The sequence below is a fragment of the Orcinus orca genome, chromosome X, assembly GCF_937001465.1.
Source record: "Orcinus orca chromosome X, mOrcOrc1.1, whole genome shotgun sequence".
Lineage (NCBI taxonomy): Eukaryota > Metazoa > Chordata > Mammalia > Artiodactyla > Delphinidae > Orcinus > Orcinus orca.
This window is the reverse complement of record NC_064580.1, coordinates 41,960,164-41,975,427: the sequence shown is the minus strand read 5'-3', so window position 1 is coordinate 41,975,427 and position 15,264 is coordinate 41,960,164. Positions and strand designations below refer to the sequence as shown.

General features: G+C 43.2%; 1 protein-coding gene across 4 annotated transcripts in view; it reads left to right on the top strand.

Annotated features, from left to right (window-relative positions):
• SLC9A7 (solute carrier family 9 member A7) overlaps window positions 1–15,264 on the top strand; it is a 153,062-nt gene that overhangs the window by 131,497 nt on the left and 6,301 nt on the right. For 2 of the 4 annotated variants that reach the window (XM_049704820.1, XM_033409713.2), the window contains exons 15-16: window positions 5,012–5,117; window positions 8,844–14,655. In XM_049704820.1, the coding sequence (XP_049560777.1) occupies window positions 5,012–5,117; window positions 8,844–9,065 (328 nt within the window). In that variant the 3' untranslated portion in view covers window positions 9,066–14,655. Of the gene's footprint in view, window positions 1–5,011; window positions 5,118–8,843; window positions 14,656–15,264 lie in introns of those variants that run through there. The other 2 variants (XM_004282005.3, XM_033409712.2) reach the window with 2 other exon arrangements.

The window sequence follows — 15,264 nt, the reverse complement described above, 5'->3', positions numbered from 1 at the left end:
TGGACACTAAACAACACACTCCTAAACAATCAATGGGTCAATGGAGAAATCAGAAGAGAAATTTAAAAATTATCTTGAGACTAATGAAAATGGAAACACAACACAGGAAAACTTATGGGATGCAACAAAAGCAGTTTTGAGAGGGAAGTTCATAGTGATAAGTGATACATTAAGTGATACGTTAAGAAAAAAGAAAGATCTCAAACAACCTAACTTTACTCCTCAAGGAACTAGAAAAAGAAGAACGAAGCCCAAAATTAATAGAAGGAAGGAAATAACAAAGGCCAGAGCAGAAATAAATAAAATAGAGACTCAGAAAACAATAGAAAAGATCAATGAAACTAAGAGTTGGTGTTTTGAAAAGATGAACAAAATTGATAAGCGTTTAGTTAGACTAAGAAAAAGAGAAGACTCAAATAAATAACGTCAAATGAAAGAGGAGACATTACAACTAATACCACAGAAATATATAGGCTAAGAGACTACTGTGAACAATTATTCACCAAAAATCGTATAACCTAAAAGAAATGGATAAATTCCTAGAAACATGCAACTTACCAAGACTGGATCATGAAGAAATAGAAAATCTGAACAGACCAATACAAGCAAGGACATTGAATTAGTAATTAAAAACCTCACAGCAAAGAAAAGCCCAGGACTATATGGCTTCACTGGTGAATTCTACCAACCATTTAAAGAAGAATTAATCCGGGAATTCCCTGGAGGTCCAGTGGTTAGGACTCTGGGCTCTCACTGCCGAGGGCCCAGGTTCAATCCCTGGTGGGGGAACTAAGATCCCACAAGCCGTGCAGTGCAGCCAAAAAAAAGAAAAAAGAAAAAAAGAATTAACCCTTCTCAAACTCTTCCAAAAAATTGAAGATGGGGGAATACTCCCAAATTCATTTTTTGAGGCCAGCATGGCCCTGATATTAAAGCCCACCAAGGACACTACAAGAAAAGAAAATTACAAGCCAGTATCCCTGGTGAACATAGATGTAAAAATCTTCAACAAAATACTAAAAATCTGAATTCTATAGCACATTAAAAGGATCAGACATCGTAATCAAGTGGGATTTATCCCTGGGGGATGCCACATAATCAATGTGAACACCACAGTAACAAAATAAAAATCATGTGATCATCTCAATAGATGCAGAAAAAGCATTTGACAAAATCCAGCATTCTTTTATGATAAAATCTCTCAACAAATTAGGTATAGATGGAATGTACCTCAACATAATAAATGCCACATATGACAAACCCACAGCTAACATGATACTCAATGGTGAAAAGCTGAAAGCTTTTCCTGTCAGATCTGGAGCAAGGCAAGGGTGTACACTCTTGCCACGTCTATTCAACACACTACTGGAAATCCTAACCAGAGCGGTTAGGCAAGAAAAAGAAATAAAAGGCATACAAATCAGAAAGGTAGAAGTAAAATTGTCTCTGCAGATGACATGATCTCACATATAGAAAACCCTAAAGATTCTACCAAGAAATTGCTTGAAGCTTTTAAACTAAATCACTAAAGTTACAGGAGATAATATCAGCATACAAAAATCAGTTGCATTTCTATATACTAACAATGAACTATCCAAAAAAGAAATTAAGAAAACAAATCCATTACAGTAGCATCAAAAACAATAAAATACGGCTTCCCTGGTGGTGCAGTGGTTGAGAGTCCGCCTGCCGATGCAGGGGACACGGGTTCGTGCCCCGATCCGGGAAGATCCCACATGCCACGGAGCGGCTGGGCCCGTGAGCCATGGCCGCTGAGCCTGTGCGTCCGGAGCCTGTGCTCTGCAACGGGAGAGGCCACAACAGTGAGAGGCCCGTGTACTGCAAAAAAAAAAAAAAGCAAAAAAAAAAAACACAATAAAATACTTAGGAATAAATTTAACCAAGGAGTGAAGATCCATATACTGAAAATTAAAGAACATTGACAAAAGAAATTGAAGAAGACACAAGTAAACGGAAAGATAACCTGTGTTCATGGATTGGAAGAATTAATATTGTTAAAATGTCCACACTGCCGAAAGCAACCTACAGGTTCAGTACAATCTCTATCAAAACTCTGATGGTATTTTTCACAGAAAAAGAAAAACCATCCTAAAATTTGTATGGAACCACGAAAGAACCTAAATAGCTAAAGCCATCTTGAGGAAAAGAACAGAGGTGGAGGCATCACACTTCCTGATTTCAAATTATATTACAAAGGTACTGTAATCAAAAAAGTATGGCATTGGCATAAAAACAGACACACAGATCAAAGGAACAGAATAAGAAGTCCAGAAATAAACCCTTGCATATAGAGTCAAGACCAACATGCCAAGGAAACACAATGGGAAAAGGGAAGTCTCTTTAATAAATGGTGTTAGGAAAACTGGACAGCCACATGCAAAAGAATGAAACTGGACCTCATCTTATACCACTCATAAAAATCAACTCAAAATGGATTAAAAACTTAAATGTAAGACCTGAAACCATAAAACTCCTAGATGAAAACAGAGGGGAAAAGCTCCTTGACATTGGTCTTGGCCCTGATTTTTTGTTGTTGTTGTTGTGTTTGGCACCAAAAGCGCAGGCAACAAAAGCAAAAATAAACACGTGTAAAATTTTTTATATCAAACTAAAAACTTTCTGCAAAGCAAAGGAAACCATCAACAAAATGAAAGTCCTAGGATGAAAAAAAATTTTCTGAGCTTAGAATTCTATACCCAAACTGTTAATCAAAAATGAGCAGGGCTTCCCTGGTGGCGCAGTGGTTGCGAGTCCGCCTGCCGATGCAGGCGGCGTGGGTTCATGCCCCGGTCCGGGAGGATCCCACGTGCCGTGGAGTGGCTGGGCCCGTGAGCCATGGCTGCTGAGCCTATGTGTCCGGAGCCTGTGCTCCGCAAAAAAAAAAGCGTAAAAAAAAGGAGGGTGGCTTTCAGACATGCAAGAATTCAGAAAGTTTAGCACCGTGCAGACTCTATAAGAAGGGGGGAAAATAATATAAGGATTAAACAAAACAAAATCCAACTAAGGGGACAGTCATTTGTTAAAACCCAGAAGAAGTGAACAAGATCAAAAAGAAATTAAAAGAAGATCTTTTTTTTTTTTGCAAGATACTCAAATGTTCTTTTCTAACAAAGTTTAAATGACATTGTATTACATTTCCTTTAATAGTATTCCAACCACTCTGCTTGGTTACAGTGAATAATATTCATAAATTACATTATTACAAGTGCTGCTTATTGGTCTTTAACATTAGGCTCAGTCCATAGACAAAGCAGATATTTGCTTATTAGTTACAGAATGCAAATGTTATATATCTACAGTATAAAATTAATTATAAATAAAAATTAGAAAGGAAAAAAATTGAAAAGAGGCAGGAATGTAAATGAATTAAATTTACCGTCCTTCATAAGAGGGAGCTAAAAGCTGACTACAGTTTATAAATCAGGAAATAGGCGAAAAAAAACTGTATTCTATAAAGTTGTAATGGTAAATTACCAGAAAGACTGGGTGGGAGGGAGGCTTGATATTTCAATTTTGCCCTTCCAACAATCTGAATATTTAAAATCTATCTGTAAATATTTTTTCTCTTTTAAAGAAGTTGTTAGGGGGCCTTCTGTATTTGGGAAAAGCGAGCTTGTCTTTGAACTGCCCAAGACAGGGAACTAAAAGGTAGCCTCTGGGTTCACCGGAACTCTTTTGTATTAGTCATTCTGCAAATCCAGCTGCTGTCAGCTTCTGAGCTGAAGACACAAGGAAACTGATAGGCCTGTAGGGGCTGTTTCTAGGAATGAGGACAGCAGTCAGAGGGGGCTTGTTCTGCTTATAGAGGCCCAGCAGAGCCCGCACATCCTCCTTTGATGAGTAATTCCCAGTCAGAATTTTACCCAGGGCTCACCCTTCCATCTCCTCCTGTAGAGAAGCCTTTTCTCTCTCATGCTGCTCTGAATGAAGACAGGAAGTGATGGTGCTCGGAGCAGTCATCAGCTTGGGTACAGACAGCTGTGACTCCTTCTCACCTGCCTTTAAAGTCTCTTGGCCTTTCCTGCATTTGAGGTGGCCCTGTAGGTCTCCACCTTTTCCACATTGCTTTGGCTCTGGGTATCAGAAATGGTCCCAGCTCCATCGTAATGTGACACAGGGCTGCACATTTGCCAGCACAAATATCCGTAGATTGGCAAACCCTGAGCCGGTCTCCACAGAACAGTTGACCTTCATGTTAGAACAGGGGGCTCAATTGAGGGCAGGTTTGCTTCTCAGGGGACACTGGGCCATGTCAGGAGACATTTTTGTTGTCACACCTGAGGGAAGTGTTGGGGGTACTCTAGTGGGCAGAGGCCAGAGATGCTGCTAGGCATCCTACAACGGAGGACAGCCCCCTACGACAAAGGGTGATCTGGCCCACAATGCCACTAGTGTCGAGGTGGAGAAACTGTGCTGGAGAGTCTGGGAGAGAGGCAGCAGGTAGAGGGAAGAGTAGTCCTGTATGGGAAGGTGGGAGGTTGAGGTCTGAGTGACCTTCGTGAAACCGTTTTGCCTTTTGCCGAGTCCTCTCAGGTCCTGTCCACCTCGAACTTTTCCACCATGTGACCTCTGGGGGGAGGGGACCCAGGGGCTGTAACATCTCCACTCCCGCTACACGATTTCCTGTTTCCAAAACATGAGCTGGTTGTGTGTCAAAAGCTGGAAGGCTGATCAAAACCAAAATTCTCATTCAGCATAACAAAGAAGGCAGAAGGGTGTTCTAATTAATCAGATATTCTTTTTAACTGAAAATGAGGAACCGCCAACCTGAAAGTTAACAGGTAACATTTAAGGCTGTTGGGGCATAGTTTAATCTTGGATTCAGACTGTTGCAGACTACAGGTACTTTCTGTATTGTACTGGTAAAATGGGGGAAAAGAGGCTTTTTGGGGGTAGAATGCCAGATGATTTACTCTTTGGGATTTCTAAACACATTTTGTTGGGTGTGTGTTTTCTTTGCAGGCACTTTTCCTTAATTCTCTTTTTAAAGTTACTTGAAGCCCATCCTCACACACAGTGGCCCCCCATTAACCACCACTCTCCCAGCCTGGTGTGGCTTGCTCGCTCGATGTCTGACCAGTCCCCAGGTGTACGACGTAAGTACAGCATGGCCAGGTTGCTATGGTAACACTGCAGTTCTGCTATGGCCTTTGCTTTGAATTTCTACCAAACGTGACAGAGAACAGCATCAATGTCTCCTTCTCTTAAAGATAGTTGAGGCTTCCAGCCTCCCCAGCCCCTCCCCATATACAAATGGAATTCCCGTGCCACCTCTGATAAACTGTTTTTAAATTACAAAAAATGGGTCAGATGCCAAGAACACCATTTCCTTAGAACTGCTCCCGGTTTTGTAAAGTGATTTTTAATGCTTATGGTGAGCTTTTAGTGGAATATGAGCCTAGGTAATAATGCTAATTACCTTTCCTTTTATGTTGGAAGGATACAGACCAATAGATTAAAAAGTTACTTTTATAATTTCCCATCCCATTTTATTTAATAAATCTGTCTTATTTTGAATGCTCAATAGTTTGCTCAGTTTGGACCTCTGTGTAAAGTGACAGTGTGGGCCATTTGGATGTGTTTTATCATCAGAAACAAAGGGTAGTGACTCGGCATCCTCACTTCTCCCGCTAAAGAAGCTCCAACTGATTACACTGTTTGATTTTGTTTCACTGGGCTTACGTGTTTCTTTGCCTTCTAGCTCTAGTCTCCTTTAACCAATTTCTAAAGCCTTCCTTCTTACTTAGGTTTTACAAGGGTCACTTTTCATGTCTCTGTAATAGTAAAGTAACTAACCCACTATGAAAACTTTATAAAAACCTTACCTAATCGGAAGCTTACCAACTATCCCTCACACAACAGTTAGGGGTATCTGGCCTACTTTGAACTCAGCATAAACTCAATATACTTCCAGGGACTTAAATTGAAAGTGCTCCCCTGACCACTTCCAGAGCCTGCCCAAGGTTTGCTTCCTGGGGTAATGTTTGGGCTGTGGACTCCCCACAGCCAACCCAAGATGCGGTGACTTGGGCTACAGGCAAGAACCACCCTCTATTCTGCCGTTACTGCCTTGGGCTGGGGTCCTGTCTGGGGTCCCAGCCACCTCCAGACACAGAGAGGCCTGCTGCTGAGAGAGTGAGAGCAGAGAGTCTTTGGAAGTTTCACTGAGGAAGCCAGAGGTGAGAGAATGGAGGGGGATCCATGTGGAGTCTAGTGCCGGGTGAGGGCATCAGATGAGCCATTCTCTGGGCTGTTTGACACACTTTTGGGTGGGCCCTCCCATCACCTGGAGCGCGTTTTATACTTCACCAGGATTCTTTGGGAGATATGGAAGATGTTCGTTATTCCTCATTTCCACTAACTGTAAATGAAATTTAGGTTTGAGAACCGCCTAGAAAACAGTGTTCTTCCACCTAACGAAAATGATCTGTGGCTATTTAAATGCACACATTCCCACGACACTCTTGCTTGCAGGTGTTTGCAGGGTTATTTCACTCCATTTCCATAGCAGCCCTCACTGGACAGCTAGTTATGTAATTACACAAACCTTCAGCTGAACAAAACTTTTGTCAATCCTGTCATCTGGAATTCAAGGGTGTGGGATAGTTTTGTCGTCAGCATAGAACATTCCTTAAGCTTCCATCTGGAAATCCCTCTCCACTGGGTTTTACTACGTCCTTGTTTCTGAGTGACCTTTCCTGGGGTACTATTTGGCTGGGCTTGTGAGTTTCATCATGGAATAGGACAATATCCAGTCTTGTTTTCTCCTGTCAGTGAATTGTGGCCCTGCTTCCCACTGCGAGGGGTCAGAGTGGGCCACGCCGGAGCTTCCATCTGGGGGTTCCTCTGTGCTGCTGGGGAAGGAGGGACTTGGCTCCATTTGCAGAATTCCCCGCACATGCAGTTGTTCTGTATTCCTCTGTGTCCCCGTGTGGCTCCTAACCTCGAAACAGCAAAATACGTGCCAGGAGAGTCTTCTCCTGAACATTGGGAGCTAAGGAGCCCTGGGAGAGAGATTTTGACAGAGATGAACAAAAACATTACTTAGCACATGTATGAACAGGAGAAATGGAACGTGCTAAAACAGGGAACATGATGTCATCTGTTGTTAAGAAAACCATCATGGAGCAGATGGAGTTTCAGGACTTTCAGAACTACTAATGGGGAGGAGGAAATTGGGGAGTTTGGACTGAGCTTTAGAATTATGCTCTGCCCGAGTCAAGGATGTTAATTGAACTGTACGTTTGCTCCCTGCCTCATTCCGGTGAGGGATGGAGGCAGCAAGCAAGAGGACTTGCGTGCTTGCCTGTTAAAAAAGTCGGAGCCCTGATTAAGTGGAGTCACACTGTGGAGAGTGGAGAAGCCGACGTCACTGAGAAACAATGCAGAAAACAAGCATGTGCTTGTCACTCTTACGTGCCCAGAGATGGGCCAGAACCCACGGGTCCTCCCTAGGTCAGTGCATTTAACAGGCGTTGGTCTAGCACCTCCTAAGAGGTCAGCAGCGCAAGCAAGGGCGCCAGGAAGAGGAGGAGGTCACTGCTCTTCGGTGGTTTCTCACGTAGATGGGGATCCCCGGCCCGGACACGGGAGAATCTACCCCAAACTCGGGCAGCGAGACTGAGTGGGGGCCACATGGCTGTCAGGGAGGTAGGCTCAGCATCCCACACCAAGGAGACCCTGTTGTGTAGAGGCTGAAGGACCGCAAATGCACTTTGAAGGGAGATGAGAAGTAGGAGAGAAAGAACCGTTTACGTGGAGCGGCTTGGAAGCATATGTTTGCCATTCAAGGAAGAAGCTCCCCGTGTTTGACGGCCATGCAGCGGGGGCCCCTTGCTTTGCTTGTTAAACCATCGGAGGGTGAAAGGTTGTGCCTGACTTTACGCTGCTTCCTGACACTCTCCCCGTAGTCTCATAGTTTCAAGTGGCTGCCACTTAGCCTGCTTTGCTCAGCCTTGTCTGTTCTGCTACCACCGCTGCCTAGCATGAGATGCCCCACCAGTCCTCTTCCCGACGGGGTGATTTTTCACATTTTTTATGTGGGTAGAACCAGTCTAGGGACAGCATAAATCCTAACTCTGCTTCCAAGCAGCTGGACAGCCACAGGCAAATTCCATGGGTTCTCTCAGGTTTTCTTCTCTGTGACCCGAGTGTCTGTGCCCTTCATAGGGAAGGGGTGAGGATCAAATGAGACCTTCTGTGACGTTCCTGGCAGACGTATAATAGATGCTCGAGAAAACGTCCCCTCCCTCTCTGTCCCTTGCTTCATCCACCTGAGGGCTTCCTTCCCATCAGGGTGTTTCTGTGGGGACAGGAAGGAAATCCTAATTATGGCTTATCCTCTTCCCTGAATTGCTGACTAGGACAAAGAGTAGTTCAACTGTAAACCAGGTGGGTTTACGGTGGTTTGTACAGGGCAGGAGGCCGCCTCCAGCCCCGGAAGACCTTCCCAAAGAAGAGAGGACCTGAAACCTATTTGTAGGTTTGCCCAGGGACCTTACTCCTTCCTACCTTTGTGGGTTGGGAAGCCGAAAATTGGAGCTGATCTCCCTTTCTTCCCTTTTGTCACTTTTTGTCCCCAAGCTGTCAGGCATTTAAAATCAGAACTGCTTTCTGGTGTTTGAAGTGCTGGTTCAGCAACAGCCTTACATTGCCTAGCACTCTACAGTTTGCATCCAGTTATCATGCTAGAGGCTCAAGGCAGGCAAGTTTTATGATCCCTCCTTTCAGATGAGGAGCTGAGGTTGGGGTTGGCTTCAGCCCAGGAAAATAGTGGTCTTCCATTTGTTGTTGATGTTCGTGGTGTTTGTTGCACGTTTCAGAACCAAGAGCCGCTGAGAGAGGAAGACTCTGATTTCATCCTGACCGAGGGCGACCTCACCTTGACCTACGGGGACAGCACAGTGACTGCGAACGGCTCCTCAAGCTCCCACGCAGCCCCCACGAGCGCCGAGGAGGTGCTGGAACGAGACCTGGGAATGGGAGAGCAGAAGGTTTCCAGCCGGGGCACCCGCCTGGTGTTTCCCCTGGAGGATAACGCGTGACTCCCCGCCCCGAGCCCTGAGTGACGGGGTAGGCCCACTGGCGGGGTGAGGATGGCTGCGAGCTTGACGTGGGGCCTTGACTGAATGGAACTAAACACTTCTATTTTATTGGGGTCTGAAGATACCTTCACATTTAAAATTTAACCCAAGACGCAGCTAGTGGGGCTAAAGTGTCTCTAAATCAAGACAAATGCAGACCTATTCCCACTTTGTTCACATAGTAGTGCGCTGTTCAGAGTTAAACAAACAAACAAACTAATAGCATGCTTTAATGCTCTCTTCATTCATTCACCTGCAGATCTGAACAAGATGTGGCAGGTTGAAGAACTCCTGGGGGTTCTTCCCAGGAGAGGCTTCATATCCAGACACAGAGATGCAGGTCTAGCTGGTTGTAGGAATAGCAAGGGGGGGAACAGGCTAGAAAAAGACCGTGAAGGAAGGCAGTGGAGATTGGACCTCCAAGGATTGTGAGAAGCTGGTGTTAAACGGGCCAGAAAACATGAAAAAGCAATTTGAGTGGAGGCTCCAGCAGCGAGGCTGCGTGACTGCACCCTCCTATCAGGATTCCTGCCCTTTTTGCCTACCTGTGTTTCCTCTAGACTGAAGGTTGGAAAATATGTCCATGAACATTTCAACATGGGGGAACGAATTCCAATTCCTTCTCTGGAAATCTCCATAAAGAAGAAGTTACTGAAATGTTTGAAACCAAAGGCAAAATAGTGTTATACTGTTGTTTTTAATTAATCTGAGGACAGGAGAAACTGTTTAGAAACTGATGGTGATATCACTGCAAAAATCAGTCAGTTCTTGAAGGCTCCCATATGAGCTGACTGCCTGGAAAACGATTAATAGGACTGGGTTCTATTGTGGATTTAGAAATAACACCACAGTTTGTGGGGTGCAATTTTATCTAGGGAAGAGAAGGCAGTAAGAAGCCTAAGAGGGAACAAGCTAGTATTCGGAGGGAAGAAATCTCACTGCAAACAAAACTAACTGCAAAGAAAATACAAGATAGTATTCTTACGACTGAGTAGAATTCCAAACTTTGAGCTAATAAATACATGAGATTTCAGTGGCCACGTGGGGAATCAGAGGCAAGTCAATGAAAAGTTCAGCATCATTCACCTTGATGGAAGGTTCTGTCTACTATAGACAGATTAAGAATCCAGATGTCTTGACATTGAATGCCATGTAGAGAAGGGCCATTTTCTTGGTATCTGGGGAGCCTTGCACCAGCTTAATGTGTAAGTGTGCTTTAAAATTTAGGTTTTTAGCTTGGGTTCTTTGTGGATGAGCTGTTCCACCTGCCCGCACCTGCAGTAGGTGAAATACTGAGAGAACTCTTGGAAACCAAGTTTGAGATTCTCCCCATGTCTCTATGCTTCAGTGCTAGTATATTTGAAAACCCAATTTCTAAAAAATGCTTTCATAAAATGTGGGCATTTTTCTTATTATGGCAGACAAAATAGTGACCCAGTTCAGTCTAGGACACCCATAATGAAGTCAGTCATTTAATCTTCTTGACTCGCATTTTTAATGGTTAATTTTTAAATAAGACATTACTTGATACTTTGTTTTTGAATTGATAATTTATGCAAACCAGGAAAATTTTATTATTAGGTTAAGCCAGATGAAATTGCTGACATTCAGCCATTTAAAAAAAATAGGGCAATTTCATATGGTTCAATATAATATAATTGAATCATTTTTATTCCCCTCTTTCCTTCGTATCTACACTAAAGTCCATTTTGATTTTATGGTCATCCATGGGCTTTGTCCTCTTCACTGCAAACATTTTATTCTAACCTACTTAAATATAAGTAAATGGAGATTTGCTAAGGCTAAAAGTTAGCTAGGTTTGTAATTATGTGGTTGGATTTTTTATTCAGTGGATCAGAGTGAATCACTGACCTGTCGTCCTAATTTTGGTTTGCAAGATGTGGAGATTAATCCTGACCTTACCAGGGGTCATGGGAAGTGAGTCCACTCATCAACATGCTTCCACCTCTCAGAAGCATCATGCCTGTGCTGAGTGGCAAAAAAGTAGGCCTGAAATCACCTCACTCAAGGCTGAGTGTCTGTTGCCAGTCTGGCAGAAATCAGATCGAAACTGCTAACTAATGGTGCATCCAGCTGAAGAAAGTTCCCCTGAGAGAGTAATCCCAAGTCATCTTATAAACATGCTTGTTCTGGGTTAGGGGGATGACAGTTCAGTAGTCGAATGCTCTAGAGCACAGGTTCTCAACCCTGGCTGCACATTAGGATTACCTGGCCAGTTTTTAAAACTATTGATGCTAGGGCCCTACCCTCAGAGATTCAGATTCAGTAGGTTTGGGGTGGGGCCTGGCTGCCATGCTTTGTTCTAGATCCTCAAGGATTCTAATACACAGCTAGGGTTGAGAGCCTCTAGTCTAGAACTTGCAGTGGACCCTATTTGGAACCTTAAAGAATGGCCTAGCAATGAACGTTTTATTTTAGTTGTTAGTCATGTGGAACAAACAGTTGTTGATCGGTAATACAGACTGGGCAGCTGTGAGAGTTTCATGCTAATCTTTGCAGAAGTCAGGAATGTACCTCTTAAAGTGCAACCTAGGGCTTCCCTGGTGGTGCAGTGGTTGAGAGTCCGCCTGCCGATGCAGGGGACGCGGGTTCGTGCCCTGGTCCGGGAAGATCCCACATGCCGCGGAGCAGCTGGGCCCGTGAGCCATGGCCGCTGAGCCTGCGCGTCTGGAGCCTGTGCTCCACAACGGGAGAGGCCACAACAGTGAGAGGCCCGCATACCACACACACACAAAAAAAAGTGCAACCTAAAAGGTCACTTTTGAAAACCTTAGAGCGTGAGAAGGAGAGATGGGCAACTTGAGTGTATGTTTGGCGGGGGGGATTAAAAACCTGTCATGTTTGCCCCCATCTGTGGGAAAAAAGGGGTTTTGTCTTAACTGAGCTGCAGACTAATCAAATGTGAAGGTTTCTGAGATGGTATCTCTGCAGTTTAACCTGAGATTATATTAATAGTCCCCATTGCAGTCAAGTGAACTTTCTTTCTCTTCACACTTTGCTTGTCCCCATGCCTGCATCCACGATGGACTCCTCAGGGTAAGGATGGGCCCGTTTATTGCCTGAGCAGAGGCCCCGTATTAAGTGGAAAGTTGTGATCACTATGCTGTCACGTGGGGGTGGTGTCGGTAGCAGGTAATTAAGGAGATGCAAACTTTTGTATAGCACCGACACAGGAAAGACAAAAACGCCTGCAATTCCTTTTCATACTCTTTTTGGGGACTACAAGGAGAACTGAACTAAAGAAGGAAATTTGGAATTTAAAGAAATTTGGTATTTCTTCCTAGGAAACAGGTATAGGAAGGGCATATGTGATTAAGTGGACTCTGACCATCAGGACTCAGAGTGACCAGACAAAGCACTGATGCCCTGCAGCCCAAAATCACGCTGCGACATCAAATGTTTCATCAAGCAAACAGCAAGGCGCTCTTTACGCCGTGTTCTCTAGACCTGAAAATGTCCTTCATGGTTCAGTTGACAAAATCTCTTTAGAAAACCTGAAAAAATGTTATCTCAGCTATCCGCGAACATTTCAGTCTCGGGCAAAGAAGTAATGGTTCTTTCCAAAACAGAAGTCTGTTTCACGCACACACCTCCCAACCCCCATCATAGCTCTCCCTTTCTATGTCCAGAGTGGAAGTTAATGTTATCATGTCAGCTATTTAATGTGAACAAAATGATTGCTAAATGTAGAAACACCACTGATGCGCTCAGGGGAGGTTGCTGGCAGGGCAAACAAGCAACTCATCAGAGGGGAAAATCATCCGCTTGGAAACCTACCTTGGTACCCATTGAGGTAGATCAGAAAGCTGATTTTCCCATCTGCTATAAAATGCAATCTGGACTGAGAGCATCTGGAAAGTCAGCTTTCTGATTCAGTAAGTATATGACTCCTTATTCCACTTCAGAAATGGGACACTTGACAGGTTTCGTGCCTGCTTTTTGATGTTGCTTCTGTAGGTGAATTAGTGTAGGAGCTAGTCTGTCAAATACAGTAGACTGGTATCATTGAATTCTGATCTCTTCTGTTGTTTTTTTAAATGAGAATCTGGCTCACCAGTGTCAATTGCTGCGTTCTGATACAGTAAATTGAGGGCATCTAGTGGCCAAGAGTTAGAGTTTAGAAACGACCCACCTGAATGCTGCTTTCATCATGTGGATACCTCAAAAGACCTTCCCTCTTTCTAAAACCTAATAAGAACAATCTACAGAGAAATATTCTGGAAACCAATGCTAGTGTCTAACGAGGAAAAGCAAGTAGGCTCTTTGACAAGCCTTTCAAAACGAGACCTAGAAAGAAACCATTTTTTTCCAGTTCCAAGTTTCATAAGCAGAGTTTTTATAAATTAACAAACCCATCTTGTCAGCCAGTGCTAGCAGAAATTGTAAAGAGCAAAACCAAAGTTTTTGATGTCAGTTTTATTTTTGTAAGCAGGGTATAGTCTAACCATGGCCCACATGGCACACACAGGCAGCCAGTTTTCTGCTACATGAACCTTGGAAAAGATGAGAAGGGAGGGCTGCCTGTTCTGCTGCCCTTTGTAAAGGTGTGTACCAGACATGAGAGTGCTCGGGAGAGGGAGAGGTTACCTTCTCATCCTGATGGCCACCTTTTCAAATGGGTTCACAGAACTGCCACATGTCATGGTCAGCTCAACTCTTGGCCAGTGGAAAATTATCTGGGCCTGTATGTGTTGGGGGAACTCAGGTGGAAAAGGACTTGGAAACAGCGTGAAGAACTCTACATCTGCTGTCTAAAGCACTTCAAAAAAGTTAAGATCCCAGTGTTACTGGCTGAGTATCTAGCTGCATGGACATTTGGGGGTTGACTTTAGTTGTGATTATTCCAGCTTTGGGCTTTGGAGAAGCAGTGGGATGATTTTCAGTCATGCGGGTGTTAAGTCTATGGATTTGGAATTTGTCCCTGAAATCACTCATTCGAAGTATGACTTCATGGTAGGGTCACCTCCTAGGTTTTTTTATTTTTTACATAAAATACATCTGGTACTTCTTACTTAGGAAGTTTTACTATGTCTATTAAAATGATTAAATGGGAAGGCCACCAAGATTCATTTAATAGCTGAAAAGCAGTTTTTTAAATAGAATAGGATGAATTTAATATGGGCTGATGTGACCTTCTGGGGAATTTTTTTATAGAGAGCTTACTTACTGTAATTGGGGAAATTTTTGTCTTTTACTTCCATTCAACAGTAGCAAACTGGTGGCTTTATAAAATTAACATAGGATGTTATATAAACATGTTATATAAAATAATATTAAAGTATGTCTAACTGTGAAAAAGTGAAGACTTGGAGTTATCGGCAACCTTTATTTATGTGCAATAAGAAAAACTGGAGTTAGGCCCCCAAAGTGCTCCCTTTCCCTAGCATTTTACTTAATGTTTGCCTTTGTGTATATGTTTAGATTGATATTATAAAGCTAGCTACATGTTTTCCTGCCTTTACTGATATTTAACACATTTTTCTCAAAGCTTTTTTTTTTAACAAAACTCAAAATAAAAAGATTAACTGGGTGAGCTCATCTTGCTTTGTATTTCTAAAAGTATTGTCCGTTAGTAGAAGAATGCAGTATGATCCTGTTCTTAGTCTGTTTCTTTCCCTCACAGAGAGGTTCTGTTCTGGGTGGAAGCTATTCCTCTCCAACTTCATTTAGAACAGAGATTGACAAATTACAGCAGCCCCTGGACCAAATCCAGCCTACTGCTTGTTCTTGTAAATAAAGTTTTATTGGCACACACTCCACTCACTCATTTGCATACTGTCTGTGACTGCTTTCACGCAGAGCTGAGGAGTTGTAACAGCAGTGAACAACTAGCTGCTCGTAAAGCCTGAACTATTTACTATCAGGGTCTTTACAGAAAAGTTTTTTGCTGACCCCGAATTGAGATGCTTGAAAATTTTTAGTTTTAAAATTAGATCTAAAAATCACAGCAACAGATTTTTTTTTAGATGTTAAAAATGTGCCTTAGGATGAAAAGAAACACTTTAAACCTGGTCTCTGCCTGTGACTTCTCCTGGCCTGCAATCATCTTTAACAGGCTTTGAGTGTTGGCTAGTTGCTAAGATTATTGAGCTCACTATGGTTTCCTTCATAGTCTTTGTGTTCTTTTGTATGTAGACTA